The sequence below is a fragment of the Astyanax mexicanus genome, unplaced genomic scaffold (assembly GCF_023375975.1).
Source record: "Astyanax mexicanus isolate ESR-SI-001 unplaced genomic scaffold, AstMex3_surface scaffold_34, whole genome shotgun sequence".
NCBI lineage: Eukaryota > Metazoa > Chordata > Actinopteri > Characiformes > Acestrorhamphidae > Astyanax > Astyanax mexicanus.
The window spans coordinates 2450247-2476148 of record NW_026040044.1 but is presented as its reverse complement, the minus strand read 5'-3'; the positions used below and the strand labels follow the sequence as shown (position 1 = coordinate 2476148).

At 39.9% G+C, this 25902-nt stretch overlaps 1 protein-coding gene across 5 annotated transcripts in view; it reads left to right on the top strand.

Annotated features, from left to right (window-relative positions):
• The window catches only part of LOC125790068 (uncharacterized), a 140687-nt gene that overhangs the window by 6629 nt on the left and 108156 nt on the right, over nt 1–25902 (top strand). The window contains exon 6 of one of the 5 annotated variants that reach the window (XR_007430008.1): nt 1582–2524. The exons of 3 other annotated variants lie outside the window; for them this stretch is intronic. Coding sequence is in view for 1 of the 2 variants with exons in the window: in XM_049473177.1 (XP_049329134.1) it covers nt 1582–1661 (80 nt within the window). In the remaining variant the exon portion in view is untranslated. Of the gene's footprint in view, nt 1–1581; nt 2783–25902 lie in introns of those variants that run through there. One more of the 5 variants, XM_049473177.1, reaches the window with a different exon arrangement.

Genomic DNA, 25902 nt, shown 5'->3' with positions numbered 1-25902 from the left:
GACAGTGTGTGTGCATGTAAAATGCATTTTAAGTCAGTGGTGTAACAGTTTTGTTAGTGGTGTAACAATATTTTAGGTGGTGTTATGTGAGAAATGTGTCGCAGGTCAGTGGTATAAAAGTGTTGTCAGTGGTGTAACAGTAAAATGGGTTTTAGGTCAGTGGTGTAACAGTGTTGTCAGTGGTGTAACAGTGTTGTTACAGTATTGTCAGTGGTGTGACAGTGTGAAATGGGTTTTAGGTCAGTGGTGTAACAGTGTTGTTACAGTATTGTCAGTGTTGTGACAGTGTGAAAAGGGTTTTAGATCAGTGGTGTAACAGTGTTGTCAGTGGTGTAACAGTGTCATCAGTGGTGTAACAGTGTTGCCAGTGCTGTAACAGTGTGAAATGTGCTTTAGGTCAGTGGTGTAACAGTGTTAAATGTGCTTAAGGTCAGTGGTGTGACAGTGTTGTCAGTGGTGTAACAGTGTAAATGTGCTTTAGGTCAGTGGTGTAACATATTAAATGTGTTTTAGGTCAGTAGTGTGACAGTGTTAAATGTGCTTTAGGTCAGTGGTGTAACAGTGTTAAATGTGCTTTAGGTCAGTGGTGTAACAGTGTTAAATGTGCTTTAGGTCAGTGCTGTAACATATTAAATGTGTTTAGGTCAGTGGTGTAACAGTGTTGTCAGTGGTGTAACAGTGTTAAATGTGCTTTAGGTCAGAGGTGTAACAGTGTTAAATGTGTTTTAGGTCAGTGGTGTGACATATTAAATGTGTTTTAGGTCAGTGGTGTAACAGTGTTGTCAGTGGTGTAACAGTGTTAAATGTGCTTTAGGTCAGTGGTGTAACAGTGTTAAATGTGTTTTAAGTCAGTGGTGTGACATTAAATGTGTTTAAGGTCAGTGGTGTAACAGTGTTAAATGTGTTTTAGGTCAGTGTTGTCAGTGGTGTAACAGTGTTAAATGTGCTTTAGGTCAGTGATGTAACAGTGTTAAATGTGTTTTAAGTCAGTGGTGTGACATATTAAATGTGCTTTTGGTCAGTGGTGTAACAGTGTTAAATGTGTTTTAGGTCAGTGTTGTCAGTGATGTAACAGTGTTAAATGTGTTTTAGGTCAGTGGTGTAACAGTGTCGTCAGTGGTGTAACAGTGTGAAATGTGCTTTAGGTCAGTGGTGTAACAGTGTCGTCAGTGGTGTAACAGTGTGAAATGTTTTATAGGTCAGTGGTGTGACAGTGTTGTCAGTGGTGTAACAGTGAAATGTTTTACAGGTCAGTGGGGTAACAGTGTTGTCAGTGGTGTAACACTGTTGTTACAGTATTGTCAGTGGTGTGACATTGTGAAAAGGGGTTTTAGGTCAGTGGTGTAACAGTGTGAAATGTGTTTTAGGTCAGTGGTGTAACTGTGTTAAATGTGCTTTAGGTCAGTGGTGTAACAGTGTTGTCAGTGGTGTAACAGTGTTGTCAGTGGTGTAACAGTGTGAAATGTGTTTTAGGTCAGTGGTGTGACAGTGTTGTCAGTGGTGTAACACTGTATAATGTGTGTTGGGTCAGTGGTGTAACAGTGTCGTCAGTGGTGTAACACTCTCTCTGTCTCTGTGCAGGAAGTGGGGGTGTGGTCAGTCCTGTCCTGGACGTGACGCTCTCCGCGATGCTGTGGACGCTGGTGATATTTGTCCTGTGAGGTGATGCTGAAGGTGCTGCTGCTCCGGTCGGGGATGTTCTGGATGGGCGGAGCAGATCAGCACCTGTACTGATTTCTCTCAGGGTGGGCGTGGCCCTGTCTCTCACTTCCTGTAAGGCAGTGTGGGCGGGGCCAGGCCTTCCCCAGGTGCGGGAGCATTGAGTAGTAGGTGAGACTCTGAGAGTCTGATGCTCCTGCCCTTCATTTACTCAACTCCTCTGTGGGGTGGAGTCAGATCCGTAACCCTGTTCTGATACAGGGATGATCCTGAAGATGATCCCAGTGTCTTCAGACGAGTAGTAAAGGATGAGTAGTAGAACGAAGGTCTGTCACCATTACTGTTACTGTTTATACCATACAGTATACTGTCCAAGAAAGAATAGCGAAATAAAACAATAATATTGCATTTTATGACCAAATTATGCCAAAAATGCAATTAATAAATACAGTAAATAATAATTGGAGACATTGGAATATTCAGGAATTTAATATATTAATATTTTAATCACCCTAATTAAATAAAAGCTAAATAAATTTAGAAAAGACAAAAAAAATGGCTCATTCACATTAAAAGCTATTGAGTTTATGTCCATATATTGTACGATTATTCAGTAAATTCAGTAATTTAAGTTAATAACATAATTATGGTGACAGGCCGAGTATCCTGCTACTGTTTCTATGGGTTTTGCTGTTTTTTCTCACTTCTAAAAAACACGTTTCTGTATGTTTGAATCTGTTTGAAGGGCTTTTTTATTTAGCACTCTGATTCTAAAAACCATCACTACTGCTAAATTCAGGAGGTAAAAAAACTGTCTTTATACTAAATTACTGATAGCATGTTTTCTCTTTTCATGCTCTTAAAGGTGTGGAATATGGAGCTAGACTACTGTTCATTTCCTCTATTAAATATTCCTCTCTGTTAAACTTTTAGGGTTAGTTTCAGGGATTACGCCTAGTCCTGAAGGACACAGCATTTACAAATAGAAAATCTCTATTAAAATATAATATACCATATTTTTCGGACTATAAGGCTTTATAGCTTACCGTGCTAAAAGTCGTATTAAAACATTTTTTGCTAGATTTTTTAAAATTAGCACTGTCGATTTTTAAAATTAAAGAGTTATAAGTGCGTCTTATAGTCCAAAAAATACAGTAGATATAATCTACAACTAAGCTTAATCCCTGTCTATGAAACCGACCTTTACTCAGCACATTAATTGATTATAATTTTAAAAAGCGTAAAAACAATCCTGAGATATTATAAAACAGCAATAAAAGGCTCTAATTCACCATATTTAACTCACTACACTACTATTACTGTCCTTTTACCAAACAATACAGAGAAATACCAGCACTGAATTCATTTACTATTAATATTAATCACAGAATATTGTTGTTAATAATACACTTATTTTTAAGTGATTGAAATGATTAATAATAAATATAAATATACATACATTAATTAAATTACACCTTGTCAATCTAATGCTAATTATTTTATTTTACATTTAAATACCTATTATTAAAAGCTTAGTCTAAAAGTAAAAGAGAAGAAAAGAAAGTGTATAAAAAATGAATAGATTGACACCAATAATCTGAATAATTTCTACAAGAAAATTGTATCATTTTGTACAAAATGATATGATGTGATAAAACCTTTACAATTTATAAATAATTTATATACATAAAATCAAATGGTCTATTGTAATAGTAAATATGTATAAAGTATTGCTGATATATTGATACACAAATTTAATGAAATAATTTCGTCATGCTGCATCTTTAATAACGATGTTCCTACGAAAAAAAATTTACGCAACACATTAAAATCACACATTTACAATTTTTTTTGGACATAAGTCAAATTTAGGTGGTAGTCTGTGAAGCAGCTGCAATTTTATATAATATTTCTTTTATATGTTTTCGAATATATATATATATATATATATATATATATATATATATATATATATATATATATATATATATATATATATTGACGATATATCGTTCAGCCCTGGATCAGCCCACTATAACCCGAGCTGTTTAAAGTTAGTAAATAAATAAAAGGAGATCAGTAGGTCAAAAGGTCACTATATTTATAAATACTGAACCTCCATTTATCTATTTTTCATAAATGAAGTATAATTGTTGTAAATTTGTGGTTTAACTATTCATGATTTCATTACATGAATTAATATATATAAATTTTTCTGTTTAATCTCTGAATAAATAAATGCACATTATTTAATGTAATAATATCTGTAAATATCTGTCAAATGTTGTAATTATTGAAATTTTATCCAAATAAAATCAGTCGAATTTAAGAGTTTGCAGTAAATATTCACTTTCATAATCAATGTCATTGCACACTGGACTTTGCTCTGTTAATTATTTAATGAACATTAGCAACATCTTCTGCACTGCTCTGTTTACAGATATATATTTTACCTTGTATAGTACGTTTTTATTTTTTCTCTATTCTTCTGTTTTAATTTATGTTTGAATCTGTTTCTTATTGTATTGTGGTGTTGCTGCTGGATGCCTAAATTTCCTTCGGGACAAATAAAGTATCTATCTATCTATCTATCTATCTATCTATCTATCTATCTATCTGTCTGTCTGTCTGTCTGTCTGTCTGTCTATCTATCACTTATTTTTACTCAACGACGGAGCCTAGCATTGAACTAACGTGGTACGATGCATCCTTAAACGAACTAACATCTGAAGTACGACCGTTTCCCGAAACCATCGTACTTTGTTGGTACCACAGAAGTCTGAACTATGTTGGTTTGAACCACCATCAGTAGTGCAGGTGTTGTGTAGTGCAAGTCCGTTTGGAGGGGACCAGTACTTTGTGCATTGTAGTGCAGAGTTTCAGTACTTTATTAGTGGGGGGGTCAGGATGCTGAGTGAGTGTGTGCTGGGGGCAGGATTGGGATGGGGGGTAGAGCAGGAAGAGAGTTCAGCATCCTCACAGCCTGATGGATGGGGCTGTCTCGCAGTCTGCTGGTCCTCGCCCCGAGACTCCGCAGTCTCCTCCCTGATGGCAGCAGGCTGAAGAAGCTGTGTAGTGGGTGGGAGGGATCTCCTGCCAGACGGAGGGCTTTCCGTGTGAGGCGGGAGCTGTACAAGTCCTGAAGGGAGGGGAGAGAGGTGCCAACAATCTTCTCAGCTGCTCTCACGATGCGCTGGAGGGTCCTGCGGCAGGATGCTGTGCAGGCCCCGTACCACACGGTGAAACAGCTGGTCAGAATGCTCTCGATGGCCCCTCTGTAGAAGGTGGTCATGATGGGGGTGGGGGCTCCAGCTCTTCTCAGCTTGCGGAGAAAGTAGAGACGCTGATTTGCCTTCCTGGCCAGAGATGCTGAGTTGGTGCTCCAGGAGAGGTCCTCTGTGAAGTCAACAAACAGCATTCTGACGTAGGTGTTCTTCTTGTCCAGGTGTGTGAGGGCTGAGAGGAGAACAGTGGAGATGGCATCATCGGTCAAGCGATTAGGGGTCCAGGGAGGGGGGGAGCAAAGACTTGATGTGATGCATGACTAGTCGTTCGAAGCACTTCATGAGGATGGGGGTGAGTGCAACTGGACGATAGTCATTGAAACAGGATGGCGATGCCTTCTTTGGGACAGGGATGATGGTGGTGGCTTTGAAGCATGTGGGAACCACCGCCTGACTCAGAGAGGTGTTGTAGATGTCAGTATAAACCTCTGCGAGTTCCCAGGCACAGTCTGTCAGCATGCTGAATGCTCTCCTCACACTGTCTGGGGACAGCATCAGCACCTGGTCACCAGGAGGAAGGATAGATTTCTGGGCGGGTGTGTAGTTGAGTGGCTCGAACCTTGCGAAGAACCCATTCAGGTCGTTCAGCAGAGATGTGTCGCTGTCGCAGGTCTGTGGGTGTGGTTTATAGCCTGTGATAGACTGGATACCCTGCCACAGGTTCCGTGTGTCTCTGCTGTCACTGAAGCTTTGGGATATCTTCTTTGAGTACAGCCTCTTAGCTTTCCTGATCCCGCGGGACAGGTTGGCCCTGGCTGACCTCAGGCCTGCCTGGTCACCTGTTCTGAAGGCTGCATTTCTAGCCTTCAGGAGCTTGTGGACCTCTCTTGTCAGCCATGGTTTCTGATTCGCTCGAACAGTGATGGTCTTGAGGTCGGTTACATCATCAGTGCACTTGGTGATGTAGGCAGAGACAGTTTCTGTGTACTCCTGAATGTCTGTGGAGTTGTGGGTGTGGGTGGCAGCCTCTCTGAACATATTTTAAACCTAAAACTTTTGAGCAGTTTATTTTTGATTATGATTAAATGGATCCAGTTCTGTGGTTTTAGACCACGGTAAAGTTAGATTTATTTTTGATATTCGACATTTCGGCAGTAATAACTGTTGAACGGAGAACGGTAGCCAGCAAATACTTCCATAATCAGGACCACAGACAGAGACATACCATTCATTTTACTGTTTGTTGAAATTTTCGCAACACCATTTTAGTGTTAATACCGAAAAACCTATTGCTTTCAGAATAAAATGTATGTACTTCTAGACCACTTCTACATCTGTACACACTCCAAATCACTGCAGTTCATAAAAATACCTATTAATGTTCCCAGAGAAAAATAGATGGATTTAAGAAATAAAAAAACACCAGTATCCTATATCCTTAGAATTTATACACAGAATAACGGGGATGTTCATTTGAAACATGGGGACAATTGCACACATTAATATTATGTAAAATGCATACAGCTCTATTATATATTATGATTTATATATTCACAAATTCCATAGCATTTTAGCAACTGTGTTTAACACAGCTAGGTGGCAGCAAACACACACACACACCCTATTTAAAATTTGGAGACAGTGCCAATTCTATTGTATTTTATATATTTTTATATTTTAAACTGAATTACACAGAACAAACAAGTGTCTGATACAGCTGAGGGCAGCAAACATAACAATGTGCCACCTAGCACACTTGTTATTGTTCTGTGTAATTCAGTTTAAGTGCTATTAAATTTTAAAATATATATATAGTAGAACTGGCACTGAATCCAGTGGGCAGGTTTGGAAGCTACAACCCACACAGATTGCTGTGATGTACCTCACAGTTCAAGTAATAAAATACTAGCTGAAGCTCTGCTGACAAGAGCCGCCTTAAACTCAGCATGTTTCCTTAACATCTGATGATACATCCTGATCATGTTATGGTTATTAGTGTGATTGCAGTAATGCAATCACAGTATTGTTCTTCTTAAGTCTTATTCTTCTTATTATTAGTGTGATTGCAGTAATGCAATCACAGTATTGTTCTTCTTAAGTCTTATTCTTATTATTATTATTATTAGTGTGATTGCAGTAATGCAATCACAGTATTGTTCTTCTTAAGTCTTATTCTTCTTCTTCTTCTTCTTCTTATTATTAGTGTGATTGCAGTAATGCAATCACAGTACTGATCTTCTTAAGTCTTATTCTTCTTCTTCTTCTTCTTCTTATTATTAGTGTGATTGCAGTAATGCAATCACAGTATTGTTCTTCTTAAGTCTTATTCTTATTATTATTATTATTATTATTATTCCACCTGTTTTTTGTCCGGTTAACTAGTGCCGCAGTTTTCGAAATATCGACTTCGTTCAAAAGAGAAAACGTGCGTCCATATCGGGAATGGTGGGCTTGTATACAGCTTTCCGATCGGACTTACGTTTTTCGTAAAAACTTCGTAAGTACGCGTTTTTTTGCCCATTGAAAATGAATGGGCAGAACTTTGCACGCCCGTGGACGTCGCAATTTTTGAAATACGAAGATGAAACCAATTGAGGACCTGTAGAACTTATTGAGCTCTTTCCGAAAATATGCGTTACGAAAAGTTACGACGTACGGATTTCGTACGATTGTCGTACGAAGTGGCCCCATTGGAATGAATGGGGCCAATCGGAGGACGGCAGCTAGATCGAAGGACAGGTAGCTAGAACTCCAGTACTGTGAGTGTATGGAGCAGCTATGGGATAAAACAGCATTAGGTCAAAAGTTTGGACACCCCGGCCCCCCAGTACTGTGTGTAATGGAGCCACGGGTCAAAAGTTTGGACACCCCGGCCCCCCAGTACTGTGTGTAATGGAGCCACGGGTCAAAAGTTTGGACACCCCGGCCACCCAGTACTGTGTGTAATGGAGCCACGGGTCAAAAGTTTGGACACCCCCGAACGGCCAAAGCAACCTAGCGTGCATAGCTGATTGATGTATTTGCACGTTGCGTAGCAACGTGCAAACACCATTTAATCTAATTTATGCATATACATCACCTAGCAACCACCTAGAAACACCATAGCAACCACCCTGGATACCATAGCAACACCTTAGCAACCGCCTAGCAACACCTTAGCAACCACCTAGCAACCACCTAGCAACACCTTAGCAACCACCCCGGATACCATAGCAACACCTTAGCAACCGCCTAGCAACACCTTAGCAACCACCTAGCAACCACCTAGCAACACCTTAGCAACCACCCCGGATACCATAGCAACACCTTAGCAACCACCTAGCAACACCCTAGCAACCACCTAGCAACCACCTAGCAACACCTTAGCAACCACCCCGGATACCATAGCAACACCTTAGCAACCGCCTAGCAACACCCTAGCAACCACCTAGCAACCACCTAGCAACACCTTAGCAACCACCCCGGATACCATAGCAACACCTTAGCAACCGCCTAGCAACACCTTAGCAACCACCTAGCAACCACCTAGCAACACCCTAGCAACCACCCCGGATACCATAGCAACACCTTAGCAACCGCCTAGCAACACCTTAGCAACCACCTAGCAACCACCTAGCAACACCTTAGCAACCACCCCGGATACCATAGCAACACCTTAGCAACCGCCTAGCAACACCTTAGCAACCACCTAGCAACCAACTAGCAACACCTTAGCAACCACCCCGGATACCATAGCAACACCTTAGCAACCGCCTAGCAACACCCTAGCAACCACCTAGCAACCACCTAGCAACACCTTAGCAACCACCCCAGATACCATAGCAACACCTTAGCAACCGCCTAGCAACACCCTAGCAACCACCTAGCAACCACCTAGCAACACCTTAGCAACCACCCCAGATACCATAGCAACACCTTAGCAACCGCCTAGCAACACCTTAGCAACCACCTAGCAACCACCTAGCAACCACCTAGCAACACCTTAGCAACCACCCCAAATACCATAGCAACACCTTAGCAACCGCCTAGCAACACCTTAGCAACCACCTAGCAACACCTTCGCAACCACCTAGTAACCACCTAGCAACACCTTAGCAACCACCCCAGATACCATAGCAACACCTTAGCAACCGCCTAGCAACAGCTTAGCAACCACCTAGCAACATCTTAGCAACCACCCCGGATACCATAGCAACACCTTAGCAACACCTTAGCAGATACCAGCCAGCACTGCAATCACACTCGCAGTTTCTGCAGGAACTGCAATCTAGTTATTATTATTATTATTATTATTATTCCACCTGTTTTTTGTCCGGTTAACTAGTGCCGCAGTTTTCGAAATATCGACTTCGTTCAAAAGAGAAAACGTGCGTCCATATCGGGAATGGTGGGCTTGTATACAGCTTTCTGATCGGACTTACGTTTTTCGTAAAAACTTCGTAAGTACGCGTTTTTTTGCGCATTGAAAATGAATGGGCAGAACTTTGCACGCCCGTGGACGTCACAATTTTGGAGATACGAAGATGAAACCAATTGAGGACCTGTAGAACTTTATGAGCTCTTTCCGAAAATATGCGTTACGAAAAGTTACGACGTACGGATTTCGTACGAATGTCGTACGAAGTGGCCCCATTGGAATGAATGGGGCCAATCGGAGGACGGCAGCTAGATCGAAGGACAGGTAGCTAGAACTCCAGTACTGTGAGTGTATGGAGCAGCTATGGGATAAAACAGCATTAGGTCAAAAGTTTGGACACCCCGGCCCCCCCCAGTACTGTGTGTAATGGAGCCACGGGTCAAAAGTTTGGACACCCCGGCCCCCCAGTACTGTGTGTAATGGAGCCACGGGTCAAAAGTTTGGACACCCCCGAACGGCCAGAGCAACCTAGCGTGCATAGCTGATTTATGTATTTGCACGTTGCGTAGCAACGTGCAAACACCATTTAATCTAATTTATGCATATACATCACCTAGCAACCACCTAGAAACACCATAGCAACCACCACAGATACCATAGCAACACCTTAGCAACCACCTAGCAACTGCTTAGGAGTGACCTACCAACCACTTAGCAACACCATAGCAACCACCCCGGATACCATAGCAACACCTTAGCAACCACCTAGCAACACATAGCTGATTGATGTATTTGCACGTTGCGTAGCAACGTGCAAACACCATTTAATCTAATTTATGCATATACATCACACAGCAACCACCTAGAAACACCATAGCAACAACCACAGATACCATAGCAACACCTTAGCAACCACCTAGCAACTGCTTAGGAGTGACCTACCAACCACTTAGCAACACCATAGCAACCACCCCGGATACCATAGCAACACCTTAGCAACCACCTAGCAACACATAGCTGATTGATGTATTTGCACGTTGCGTAGCAACGTGCAAACACCATTTAATCTAATTTATGCATATACATCACCCAGCAACCACCTAGAAACACCATAGCAACAACCACAGATACCATAGCAACACCTTAGCAACCACCTAGCAACTGCTTAGGAGTGACCTACCAACCACTTAGCAACACCATAGCAACCACCCCGGATACCATAGCAACACCTTAGCAACCACCTAGCAACACATAGCTGATTGATGTATTTGCACGTTGCGTAGCAACGTGCAAACACCATTTAATCTAATTTATGCATATACATCACCCAGCAACCACCTAGAAACATCATAGCAACCACCACAGATACCATAGCAACACCTTAGCAACCACCTAGCAACTGCTTAGGAGTGACCTACCAACCACTTAGCAACACCATAGCAACCACCCCGGATACCATAGCAACACATTAGCAACCACCTAGCAACACATAGCTGATTGATGTATTTGCACGTTGCGTAGCAACGTGCAAACACCATTTAATCTAATTTATGCATATACATCACCCAGCAACCACCTAGAAACACCATAGCAACAACCACAGATACCATAGCAACACCTTAGCAACCACCTAGCAACTGCTTAGGAATGACCTACCAACCACTTAGCAACACCATAGCAACCACCCCGGATACCATAGCAAAACCTTAGCAACCGCCTAGCAACACCTTAGCAACCACCCCGGATACCATAGCAACACCTTAGCAACCGCCTAGCAACCACCTAGCAACACCTTAGCAACCACCCCGGATACCATAGCAACACCTTAGCAACCGCCTAGCAACACCCTAGCAACCACCTAGCAACCACCTAGCAACACCTTAGCAACCACCCCGGATACCATAGCAACACCTTAGCAACCGCCTAGCAACACCTTAGCAACCACCTAGCAACACCTTAGCAACCACCCCGGATACCATAGCAACACCTTAGCAACCGCCTAGCAACACCCTAGCAACCACCTAGCAACCACCTAGCAACACCTTAGCAACCACCCCGGATACCATAGCAACACCTTAGCAACTGCCAAGCAACACCTTAGCAACCACCTAGCAACACCTTAGCAACCACCCCGGATACCATAGCAACACCTTAGCAACCACCCCGGATACCATAGCAACACCTTAGCAACTGCCAAGCAACACCTTAGCAACCACCTAGCAACCACCTAGCAACACCTTAGCAACCACCCCGGATACCATAGCAACACCTTAGCAACCACCCCGGATACCATAGCAACACCTTAGCAACTGCCAAGCAACACCTTAGCAACCACCTAGCAACCACCTAGCATAACCTTAGCAACCACTTAGCAACACCTTAGCAACCCCCACGGATACCATAGCAACCGCCTAGCAACACCCTAGCAACCACCTAGCAACGCCTTAGCAACAACTTAGCAACCACCCCGGATGCCATGGCAATACCTTAGCAACCACCTAGCGACGCCTTAGCAACACCTTAGCAACCACCCCAGATACCATAGCAACACCTCAGCAACCACCTAGCAAAGCCTTAGCAACCACCTAGCTACGCCTTAGCAACACCTTAGCAACCACCCCGGATACCATAGAAACACCATAGCAAAACTTTGCATCTACCTAGCAACACCTTAGAAACCACATAGAAACACCATGGTCACCAGCACGTGTGTTTTTCTGTAAATTGCATATATTTAATGCAAAAATTAGAATGTGACTATACACAGTAGACAACAGTAGATGATGACATACTCATAGTAAAATTAAAGCACAGAAAATATGTTTTGTGAAGCAGTAAAAAAAAATGTGTGAAAAAATAATTTCTCTTTATATGTTCTTAATATATTTGTTGGCTAGCTAGCTAAATGGTTTCTTATTAGTTGACTTTAGTAGTAATAGGAAATTACTGTATCTAAGTACTTAAAATTCATAATCTGATTTATTGTGAAGGTCAGTCAGTTTGGGGTGCTGCAGGTGCTTGAACTTGGACAGTTGATTTTGAAAAAAAAAAAAAACACTACACTTGCTGGTGATTGGCTGAGTGTATTTTTCAAATAAAAACACAGAGAGACCCAGACATAACAAAGGGGGGAAAGCCCCCCTTTCTCCTGTACATCTGTCTGGAATTCACAATTTTCTCTCAGATTTGATCAATGCCACTGAGGTGACTGGATCAGAGATATCTCTTGCTTTCTTGCTTTTTGACAAACCCGACGTTTCTTCAACTGAATCCAGACTTTCTACAACCAAGACGAGGCCTGATTTCACCCAGACATTGGACTTCTGTCTTTAACTTTAAATATCTGGTGAGTCAAACTAACATTAATTTATACAAGCCATGTGTTAACTCTGCTAGCTAGTAAACTTCTAATTAGCTAAACTATCTTGCTTTAGACTTATAGATGTTTGGATAATTATTTTGTGATTTAAAACTGTAACTAATGTTGATGAAAGCTGGAATTTTGTACATAGCTATGTAAGGTTTGTACCAGTAGAACAGGGTCTAATGTGTTAGCTGGGTAGCTAATGTAAGCTACTAATTTAAATTTTGGTAGCTGGGTAGCCTCAGCACACACAATCAAATTAAATGGACATTACCTTGAGAAAATTGAAGGAGTAAATGGGCTTTAGCTTGGCATTTTCCTAATGTGATGTATTATAAGTTATAACTAGCTAACCTAGCTTTAATTTCTAAGTTATAAACTAGCTAAGCTAGCTTTAATTTACAAGTTATAAACTAGCTAACCTCGCTTTAATTTATAAATTATTACTAGCTAAGCTAGCTTTAATGTATAATTTATAACTAGCTAACCTAGCTTTAATTTATAAATTATAACTAGCTAACCTAGCTTTAATTTATAAGTTATGACTAGCTAACCTAGCTTTAATTTATAAGTTATAACTAGCTAACCTAGCTTTAATTTATAAGTTATAAACTAGCTAAGCTAGCTTTAATTTACAAGTTATAAACTAGCTAACCTCGCTTTAATTTATAAATTATTACTAGCTAAGCTAGCTTTAATTTATAATTTATAACTAGCTAACCTAGCTTTAATTTATAAGTTATAACTAGCTAACCTCGCTTTAATTTATAAGTTATAAACTAGCTAACCTAGCTTTAATTTATAAATTATAACTAGCTAACCTAGCTTTAATTTATAAATTATAACTAGCTAACCTCGCTTTAATTTATAAGTTATGACTAGCTAACCTAGCTTTAATTTATAAATTATAACTAGCTAACCAAGCTTTAATTTATAAATTATAACTAGCTAACCAAGCTTTAATTTATAAGTTATAAACTAGCTAACCTCGCTTTAATTTATAAGTTATGACTAGCTAACCTAGCTTTAATTTATAAATTATAACTAGCTAACCAAGCTTTAATTTATAAATTATAACTAGCTAACCAAGCTTTAATTTATAAGTTATAAACTAGCTAACCTCGCTTTAATTTATAAGTTATGACTAGCTAACCTAGCTTTAATTTATAAGTTATAAACTAGCTAACCTAGCTTTAATTTATAAGTTATAAACTAGCTAACCTCGCTTTAATTTATAAGTTATAAACTAGCTAACCTAGCTTTAATTTATAAGTTATAAACTAGCTAACCTCGCTTTAATTTATAAGTTATAAACTAGCTAACCTCGCTTTAATTTATAAGTTATAAACTAGCTAACCTCGCTTTAATTTATAAGTTATGACTAGCTAACCTCGCTTTAATTTATAAGTTATAAACTAGCTAACCTCGCTTTAATTTATAAGTTATGACTAGCTAACCTAGCTTTAATTTATAAATTATAACTAGCTAACCTAGCTTTAATTTATAAATTATAACTAGCTAACCAAGCTTTAATTTATAAGTTATAAACTAGCTAACCTCGCTTTAATTTATAAGTTATGACTAGCTAAGCTAGCTTTAATTTATAAGTTATAAACTAGCTAACCTCGCTTTAATTTATAAGTTATAAACTAGCTAACCTCGCTTTAATTTATAAGTTATAAACTAGCTAACCTCGCTTTAATTTATAAGTTATAAACTAGCTAACCTCGCTTTAATTTATAAGTTATAAACTAGCTAACCTCGCTTTAATTTATAAGTTATAAACTAGCTAACCTCGCTTTAATTTATAAGTTATAAACTAGCTAACCTCGCTTTAATTTATAAGTTATGACTAGCTAACCTAGCTTTAATTTATAAATTATAACTAGCTAACCAAGCTTTAATTTATAAATTATAACTAGCCAGCCTAGCTTTAATTTATAAGTTAAAACTAGCTAACCAAGCTTTAATTTATAAGTTATAACTAGCTAACCTAGCTTTAATTTATAAGTTACGACTAGCTAACCTCGCTTTAATTTATAAGTTAAAACTAGCTAACCTAGCTTTAATTTATAAATTATAACTAGCTAACCTAGCTTTAATTTATAAATTATAACTAGCTAACCTCGCTTTAATTTATAAATTATAAACTAGCTAACCTAGCTTTAATTTATAAATTATAACTAGCTAACCTAGCTTTAATTTATAAATTATAACTAGCTAACCAAGCTTTAATTTATAAATTATAACTAGCTAACCTAGCTTTAATTTATAAGTTATAAACTAGTTAACCTCGCTTTAATTTATAAGTTAAAACTAGCTAACCAAGCTTTAATTTATAAATTATAACTAGCTAACCAAGCTTTAATTTATAAGTTATAAACTAGCTAACCTCGCTTTAATTTATAAATTATAACTAGCTAACCTAGCTTTAATTTATAAATTATAACTAGCTAACCAAGCTTTAATTTATAAATTATAACTAGCTAACCTAGCTTTAATTTATAAATTATAACTAGCTAACCAAGCTTTAATTTATAAGTTATAAATAACTAGCTAACCTAGCTTTAATTTATAAATTATAACTAGCTAACCTCGCTTTAATTTATAAGTTATAACTAGCTAACCTAGCTTTAATTTATAAATTATAACTAGCTAACCAAGCTTTAATTTATAAATTATAACTAGCTAACCTAGCTTTAATTTATAAGTTAAAACTAGCTAACCAAGCTTTAATTTATAAATTATAACTAGCTAAGCTAGCTTTAATTTATAAGTTAAAACTAGCTAACCTAGCTTTAATTTATAAGTTAAAACTAGCTAACCAAGCTTTAATTTATAAGTTATGACTAGCTAACCTAGCTTTAATTTATAAATTATTACTAGCTAAGCTAGCTTTAATTTATAATTTATAACTAGCTAACCTAGCTTTAATTTATAAGTTATAAATAACTAGCTAACCTAGCTTTAATTTATAAGTTATAACTAGCTAACTATGTAGCTAACTAATCCCTGGTTCAGTCCTCAAAATGGACGCTATATATATATATATATATATATAGCGTCCATTTTGAGGACTGAACCAGGGATTAGTTAGCTACATAGTTAGCACTAACACAACAGCAATACTGGTTTTGGTACTTAAACTTCTTGTCGCCCACTCAAACACACATGCTCACACAAAACCTCACACACACACACTTTCAAACACACATACTGTCTGTCTCACTTTCAAACACATTCACTCACACTCTCTAAAATACACCCTTTCTCAAACACACAATGTCTTTCTCAAACACACACAGTTTTAAACACACACACACACACTCTCAAACACACACACACTCTCTCAAACACACACACACACACACTCTCAAACACACGCACACACTCTCAAACACACACACACACACTCTCAAACACACGCACACACTCTATCTCTCAAACACACACACACACTCTCTCTCCCAAACACACACACACAATCTCTCTCAAACACACACACACACACTCTCAAACACATGCACACAATCTCTCTCAAACAAACACACTCTCTCTCAAACACTCGCACACTCTCTCTCTCAAACAAACACACACTGTCTCTCAAACACATGCACACACACTCTCAAATACACACACACACTCTCAAACGCACACACTCTCTCTCTCAAACAGACGCACACACACTCTCAAACACACACACACACACACTCAAACACACACACACTCTCTATCTCTCAAACACACACACTCTCTCAAACACTCGCACACACTCTATCTCTTAAACACACACACTCTCTCAAACATACGCACACACACTCTCAAACACACACTCTATCTCTCAAACACACGCACACACTTTATCTCTCAAACACACACTCTCTCTCAAAAACACACACACACTCTCTCAAACACACACACACACACTCTCAAACACACGCACACACTCTCTCTCCCAAACACACACACACACTCTCTCTCAAACACACACACACACTCTCAAACACACACACACTCTCAAACACACACACAATCTCTCTCAAACAAAAACACACACACTCTCAAACAAACACACACTCTCTCTCAAACAAACACACACACTCTCAAACACACACTCTCTCAAACACACACTCTCTCTCAAACACTCGCACACTCTCTCTCTCAAACAAACACACACTGTCTCTCAAACACACGCACACACACTCTCAAATACACACACACACACTCTCAAACGCACACACTCTCTCTCTCAAACAAACACACACACACTCTCTCTATCTCTCAAACACACACACTCTCTCAAACATACGCACACACACTCTCAAACACACACTCTATCTCTCAAACACACACACTCTCTCAAACACACGCACACACTTTATCTCTCAAACACACACTCTCTCTCAAAAACACGCACACACTCTCTCTGTCAAACACACGCACACACACTCTCAAACACACACACACACTCTCAAACACACGCACACACTCTATCTCTCAAACACACACACTCTCTCAAACACTCGCACACACTCTCTCAAACACACACACACTTTATCTCTCTCAAACACACACACACACAGACTTAAACACACACATGCTCTGTCTCACTCTCAAACACACTATGTCCCATTCTCTAACACACACACACTCTCAAACACACACACACACACACACACTCTTTCAAATAAACACACACACTTAAAATGCCTGTCTGTTGTAGGTATAAGGGTTAGATTAATGTTATGTTATTAACAAAGTGAAATGATGACCAAATCTAGCAGTATTGCTCAACATGTCATGGCCTCTAAATACCCCTTTAAACTGTAAACTAATTTGTATTAAAGAAATGTGCTTGTATTTGCTTTAGAGAAGTGCAGATAAGGCAAAATAATTTTGCAAGGTTATTTTGTTGTTTGTTATGAAGTATAAATACTTAACGACTAAGTACCAAGGGTTGTATAAATGTCATATTTGCATTGCTTTGTAAGAGGCATACATTTGTCGTTCATTCGTGCTGTGATCTTATTTGCAGATTGCAGGCAGGTTGGTGTTGTGGGAGAGAGAGTGGTAAGCGTCGACTGATTGCAGAGTCATTTTGCTGTATTGTGTTCCTGTTCACAAACAGGAATACTGGTAAGTTATATCCATATTGAGGTGTTTTGTTTACAGGTTATTGTTTGCGTTTTTGATTAAGGTACATTGATTTAGCTGTTATTATATATCGTTTTCCAAGAAATTCACTCCCAAAATGCCGCGAAAGAACAAAAGATCTTGTGCAAAAAAAGAACAGTGGAAATTACGTACTGAACATTTAGTTGATACTGTTGAGAAAGCTGTGAGCAACAACTGTGAAACTGCAATACCTATTTCACCTAAAGCCTCCTCCAGCCAGTCTGATCACAGGATTTCAGAGCAGAACAAAGGAAGTCAAAATAGGGATAATAAAGCTTCAGACAAGAATGACATCATGTTCAAAAGCAGTGAGGGACCTGTCAGTAGTAACAGTACATCCTATAAAGAAACAGACGAGATTTCGGTGAGAGCCTCATACAGTCAATCGGATTACAGGTTTTCAGAGTACACCAGAGGAACCCAATGTGTGGCTAATTCATTGATGTTTCTAGCTCACCTGAATGAGAAACAACACATAAACAGAGACTGCTTGAATTGCATCTTAAACAGAGGAGACAAGTTGTACGGTCAGATAAGACACAGATTAGAGGATGAAAACAGGTTTATTTCTAGGTATTTGAATTTTGATGATCTCCCAAACACAATTGAAACTGACTCAGGGCGTTATGTTGTGAAGAAATCCAACCCAGTCGGTGGATTGTTACTGCAAGATGCACCTGAAGACTGGCAAAACTTTTTGAATCTGTCACTTCGTCTTGAAGGTCTTGGAACTGAATTTTCACAGGCCTTGCTGATCATTGGTGGTTTGTGTGTAAGTGTTTTCAAAGATCGAAGTGGGCGGTATGGGTTTTTTGATCCACATTCTCGAAATGCAAATGGATCATGCTGTGACAAAAATGGGAAAGCAGTGATGGTTACTTTTCACTTTGTTTCTGATCTGGCAAACCGACTGATACAGCTCTTCTTCTACTCTCTGAAGTTAAAAGCACACAACGAGTATAACCTGCTTCCTGTCTGCTTTGAGAGAGAAATATCTGAAGACCTCAAAATGGGAATAATGTCAACAGAGAGTGAACCAGGTGTGGTACAGGAATCCTCCATGCTGCCTAAGGTGTCTATTAGACTAGATAAACTTCGGAGAGAAAAAGTTGCAAAGAGACTGACAAGACTGGAGATGTCAAAAAGGAACCAAGAGTTGCTAAATGAAAAAGAACAAAAAAAACTGAGAATGTCACAGAGGAGGAAAGATGCTGATAAACATAGATACAGGCTTCTTTCTTCAGAGAAGACGGCCAGCATCAGAGCCCGATATAGTGAAGACTGTGCCTTCCAGTTAAGGCAAAAACAGTACATCAGGGGTCGGTATATTAATGATCCTTCTTTTAAGCAAAGACAAAAAGAGCACATTAAAGACCGTTACAGAAAAGACCCTGCATTTCAGCAAAAACAAAAAGAGCACATTAAAGACCGTTACAGAAAAGACCCTGCATTTCAGCAAAAACAAAAAGAGCACATTAAAGACCGTTACAGAAAAGACCCTGCGTTCCAGCAAAAACAAAAAGAGCACATTAAAGACCGTTACAGAAAAGACCCTGCATTTCAGCAAAAACAAAAAGAGCACATTAAAGACCGTTACAGAAAAGACCCTGCATTCCAGCAAAAACAAAAAGAGCACATTAAAGACCGTTACAGAAAAGACCCTGCATTCCAGCAAAAACAAAAAGAGCACATTAAAGACCGTTACAGAAAAGACCCTGCATTTCAGCAAAAACAAAAAGAGCACATTAAAGGCCGTTACAAAAATGACCCTGCATTCCAGTTGAAACAAAAAGAGCATATTAGAAGCCAGTATAGAAATGACCCTGCATTCCAAATGAAAAAGAAAGAAATTGTTAGAGGCCGCTATAGAAATGACCCTGCATTCCAAATGAAAAAGAAAGAAATTGTTAGAGGCCGCTATAGAAATGACCCTGCATTCCAAATGAAAAAGAAAGAGAACGTTAGAGGCCGTTATAGAAATGACCCTGCATTCCAAATGAAAAAGAAAGAGAACGTTAGAGGCCGTTATAGAAGTGATCCTGCATTCCAAATGAAAAAGAAAGAGAACGTTAGAGGCCGTTATAGAAATGATCCTGCATTCCAAATGAAAAAGAAAGAGAACGCTAGAGGTCGTTATAGAAATGACCCTGCATTGCAGCAAAAAAAAAAAGAGCACATTAGAGGCTGTTATAGAAATAACACTGCATTTCAGCTGAAACAAAAGGCTTATATGAAGGCACATTTTAAAAAGCATTATGAACAAGATGCAAGGTTCCAAGAAAGGCGCCGTATGTCACAAAGCCGCCATTTTAAATTGAGACAAACCAAGGACCTCAAAGCACTGCACAGCATACGATGTAGCAACCGCATAAAGGAGAAATACAGGAGCATTGTTGGCTTCACTACAGGACAAGTCAACAGAGAACTTTCTGAGCCAACTACAGTCCAACGTACCAGTGATACCCAGTCAAACCAACTGATACAACAGGCACAATCACTGTTTGCACTAAATGTGCAGCAAGGACCAATATATATTTGTACTGTCTGCCACAGATGCTTATTTGCCAACCAAGTGAGGCTGTGTGCGTCTTCAAACTACTCTAAAGACCCTGAGCTTACAGCCATGTGCTTAACAGGAACATATGTCCATGTATGTGAAGACAGCTGCAGAGATCAAGGCGAGTGTGTAATGCCTGAAAGGAAGGAAGAGTGGATTTGCCATAGCTGCCATGAAAACCTAAAGACTGGTCATCTGCCATCTATTGCTGTATCAAATAACCTTGAGCTTGACCCTATTCCAAATGAATTGCAAGGGCTAAATGTTCTTGAGAGACACATCATTGCAAAGTTCATACCTTTTGCAAAAATCATTGCTCTTCCAAAGGGACAACAGCGTGCTATCCATGGAGCAGTGGTATGCGTACCTTCTGAGGTAGAGTCAACTGTCCAGTGTTTACCCAGACCCCCATCTGAATCACAATTACTGAGGGTGAAGTTGAAGAGACGCCTACAGTACAAAGGACATTTTCAGTTTCAGAATTTGGACATGAAAAAGGTCAGAACTGCCTTAATGAAATTAAAGGAAATTCATTCTGAGTATAGAGAAGTGGCTGTACGAGAGGAAGAAGAAGATGAGTACCTGGAAACAACAGAATGTGCAATGGGGGAGAACGGTGCTGAAAGTGTTGCTAATGATGGCTGCAGCAACAATGAAGAAAATGCAGAGGGAGGTTCTGATTCTGAAAATACATCTGACAAACTGGAGGACAATGTTGCTAACAATGTCTGCACCAACCAAGACGATGGTGCACATGGTGGTTCTGACGATGAAAATGCATGTGACGAACAGGACAACAGTGTTGCAGGAAACTATGGGATTGCTTTTGATTCATGCCTTCAGCCAGCTGATGTTGGTCAAGAAATACTGTCATTTGGAGACAATGTTTACTCAATTGCACCGGCAGAAGGAAATCAACCAGTCAGCTTTTTCAAAACTCCAAAGTTGGAATCCATGGCATTTCCTGTGCAATTCAACACAGGTAGGAACACATTGGATGAATCAGATCGACCCAAGAAGATTTCTCCAAGCAGATATTTTAATGCAAGGCTGTTCAGCGCTGACAACCGTTTTGCCATGGACACCAATTACATTTTCTTTGCTCAGTTTGTGGCAGAAATGCACGCTGCTATGTCAAGCATGTCCATTCAGCTGCGCAAAGGGAAAGCGTTCACAAAGGATGGACGAAGAATTACATCACGAGTGTTGCAAGACCAGCGTGAGGTGCAGAAACTTGTTCAACATGGGGAAGCAACAAGATTCATGCAGCCCTTAAGAGGAACACCGGCTTTTTGGGAAAAGACTATGAGGGACCTCTTTGCATGCTTACGACAATTAGGATTGCCTACGTTTTTTTGCACTTTCAGTGCTGCTGAAATGAGGTGGCCAGAGATCATTGGAGCCATCAAGAAGCAACAGGGAGAAACTGTGAACTTCTCAGAATTGGACTGGTCCACTAAATGTGACATCCTTCGAAGCAACCCTGTGACAGTCATAAGACTCTTTGAAAAGAGAGTGGAGGCTCTAATGAGAGATTTGATCTTGTCACCTGCACAACCCATCGGTGAAGTAGTGGACATGTTTTACAGAGTGGAGTTCCAGGCCAGAGGGTCAGCCCACATTCACTGCCTGTTCTGGATTAAGGATGCCCCAAAGTTTGAGGATGATCCAGATGAAAAGGTTTCTGCATTCATTGATAAATACATTTCATGCCAACTGCCTGATGAAAAGTCAGACCCGGATCTGCACAATATTGTGAAGGAAGTCCAGTCTCACAGCAAAAGTCACACAAAGTCATGTAAAAAAGGAAAAAAACATTGCCGTTTCGGGTTTCCAAAGCCACCCGTGAAGTCAACTTTCATTAGCAGACCAAGACCATCAGATCCAGATGGACCAAACCCAAATCAACAAGCAAGAACAAAGCTGAAGCCTGTTTGGGATTTACTACATGACTCAGCAGCTTCATTTCAAAGCACAGATGACATTCTTGCTAAATGCAATATGACTTATAACGACTTCTCTCGTTATCTTGAGATGACAACGGATTCCAGTGCTGTGATGATGAAACGTGACCCCAAGGACTGTTGGGTTAATGGCTACAATCCACACTTGTTGAGAGCATGGAATGCAAATATGGACATTCAGTACATTCTGAATCCCTACAGCTGCATCATCTACATGTTGTCATACATAACCAAGGCCGAACATGAGATGAGTGACTATCTCAAACGAATTGTTAAGGAATCAAGCAAAGACAATTCATCAGAGCTTGAGCAGATGAAAGAGATCATGCAAGCTTACTCCAAAAACCGGGAGGTCAGTGTGCAAGAGGCTGTCACCCGTGTGTGCAGCTTAAAACTGAAGTTTTGCTCACGCAGCGTAATCTTTATTCCTACAGACGACAATGCAGTGAAGATGAGCCTACCGCTGAGAAAACTGGAGACAAAGGATCCAGATTCAGATCAAGTGTGGATGGCTGGATTGCCAGAAAAGTATAAAGCCAGACCGGAAACTCCTGAATTCGAAACAATGTGCATGGCTGATTTCGCATCCAACTACAGACTTGTCTATGGCAGACAAAGTGGTGGTCCAAATGTCATTCCACTTCAAGATAATATGGGATTTATACAGAAGAGGACCAAAGGCAAACCTGCGGTCATTAGATATGCACGTTTTTCCCCAAAAAAGGACCCTGAAAAGTTTTATGGAAGTCTTCTTAAGGTTTACCTCCCCTACAGAGATGAACATCAGCTGAAGATACCACCATTTAATTCTTACCAGTTCTTCTATGAGAGTGCATGTATCAAACTTTCTGGCTCTGAGTCAATAAGGCCTGTGTTTGAAATTGTGAATGACAATAGAAAGCGATATGAAAAGGACAGTGATGCTATCGAGCGTGCAATCGAGGACTTTGAAAAAATTGGACCCACTGAGGATGCATGGGCCAATTTTGCTCCAAATACAGAGCTCATTCGAATTGAGACCATTTCAGAACATCAACCAATGGATCCAGCTGAGGATAAAGAGCAAGATGATGTGCCAGAATACAGAAAAAATTCTGAAAGAACAACAGCAGTGCAGCTTGTCGAGTGCCCAGCACTGAGTAGTAAGGTTTTACGGCAGATGTACCAAAACCTAAATGAAACACAAGCAGCTGTGTTTTATAAACTAAGAGACTGGAGCTTAAGGCTTGTGAATGGCGAAAGGCCAGACCAGTTCTTTTACTTTGTCACTGGTGGAGCCGGAACTGGCAAATCTCATTTGATCAAGTGTGTCTACAATGAAGTGACCAAAATTCTGAGAAGATTGCCCAGTATGGATGAGCTGGATGACCTATCAAGGCCAACTGTCCTACTTACCTCTTTCACGGGAACGGCGTCATTCAACATTTCGGGAAACACATTGCATTCAGTACTAAAACTTCCAAAGAACCTGAAGCCACCGTACCAAGGACTTGGAAATTCTTTGGATGAGATGAGGATCATACTTTCAAATGTTCAAATCATTGTTATTGATGAAGTTTCCATGGTTTCCAAAGAGCTCTTTGCATATGTGGACCAAAGGCTACAACAGATTAAAGGCAGCAAGAAACCCTTTGGAGGAGTGTCTGTGCTTGCTGTAGGTGACTTCTTTCAACTACCACCAGTTGGAAAGGCTAAGGCCCTGTGTGTCTATGAACACAACACAATGGACATTTGGAAAGACAATTTCCATATCGTCACACTGGAAGAAATCATGAGACAAAAGCAGGATGCCCCATTTGCGGAAATGCTGAACAGGCTTCGTGTTAAGAAGAAGACCGAGCCATTACTGAACTGTGACAGAGCTCTGCTGGCTACGCGCACCTTTCCCAGGAAGGATGACTGCCCACCGGATGTGTTACACATCTTTGCCACAAACAAGGAGGTGGATAAACACAACAATGACACCCTTTCTGCATTTAGTTCCGACATAACCCGTGTTGATGCAGAGGACCATATGAAAGATGACCGAACAGGAAGAATGGTACGGCAAGCAGCTCCGTTTCAAGGCCGCAAAGGAGATCTTCCAGACTCATTGTTGTTGTCAGAGGGTGTACGTGTTGTCATTACACGTAATATAGATACAGGAGACGGTTTGGTTAATGGAACTTTTGCAAAGATCTCACAGATCGTCAAGAAGACTGACACAAAAGGGAATGAATATGTGGATTTAATCGGATTGGAGTTGGATAACCCTACTGCTGGTGCCAAGAGACGCAGTCGAATCCCTGGGAGTCCTGACAATGTTGTTTTCATTGAGAGAGTAGAGGAGCGGTGCAAGAGAAAGGGACTGGTACGTTGTCAGTTTCCTTTAAAACTAGCATATGCCTGCACGTCTCACAAAGTACAAGGCATGACGTCATCATCAGCTGTAGTATCTCTGAAGCGAATTTTTGAACCAGGAATGGCTTATGTAGCCCTCAGCAGGACCACCTCTTTGCAAGGCCTACACATCATCGATTTTGAAGAAAAGAAGATTTTTTGCAACGAAGAAGTTTTGAATTCACTGGAAAGCATGCCTAAAGCAAACGTTGAAACGGTCATGCCACTCCTGATGCATGCTAAAACAAATGCCAGTGACTGTTTAACTGTGATTCACCACAATGTGGAAGGTTTACATTGTCATTTTGATGACATGCGAAAACACCATGAGATCTGCTTAGGAGATATTTTGTGCTTCACTGAAACCCACATGTTTGGATTGGCCGTCCCAGAGGAGCTCCAACTAGAAGGCTACAACATGTACAAGCGGAACAGACAAGTCTCCTATAGCAGTTTTCCACAGTTGGCAAACCAAAAAGGTGGTGGTGTTGCAATATATGTGAAGAATCATATAAATGCCCAGGTGTTGCAGTATGTAATGGGCGTCACTGACATTGAATTTCTGGCCCTCAAAATCAGAGACCCTGTACAAGCTGTTGTAGCTGCTATTTACAAACCACCAAACTACAAGACAGCAGATTTTCTTTCAAATCTAAAGAGTCTTTTGGATGCCATAGATATAATGGATCAGGACCATGTTATCATCTGTGGGGATTTCAATGAAGATCTCAGATCAACAACTTCAAAGTCCATCTATGACTTAATCACAAGAAGAGGATACACACAGCTCATACAGGGAGCAACAACTGAGAAAAACACTTTGTTGGATCTCATCTTTACCTCTCAACCACAAAAGTGCTTATCATCAGGAGTTTTGCATTCATATTATAGTTACCACAACCCCGTCTATGCAGTGATCAAGGAGTGATTTCATCAGAGGAACAATATGTTGGAATTGCAGAAGACCAATAAAAGGAGCAAACCATAAGCGGCCACAGCTACACAGAAGAACGTACTGATTGAATCGTAATCAGCCACAGCAACACAATAGAACATGCACAGGATTTGTATAACTTATAAATGCTCTCACAACAAACAAGTCTCACTGGAATCAAATGAACACTTACAACAAACAGGAACTAAAACACAAAATAACAAACCAAAACAAGTAAAATAATTAATGAAAGAATCACACAATTAAGGTTTGTGCCTAACTAAAAGCA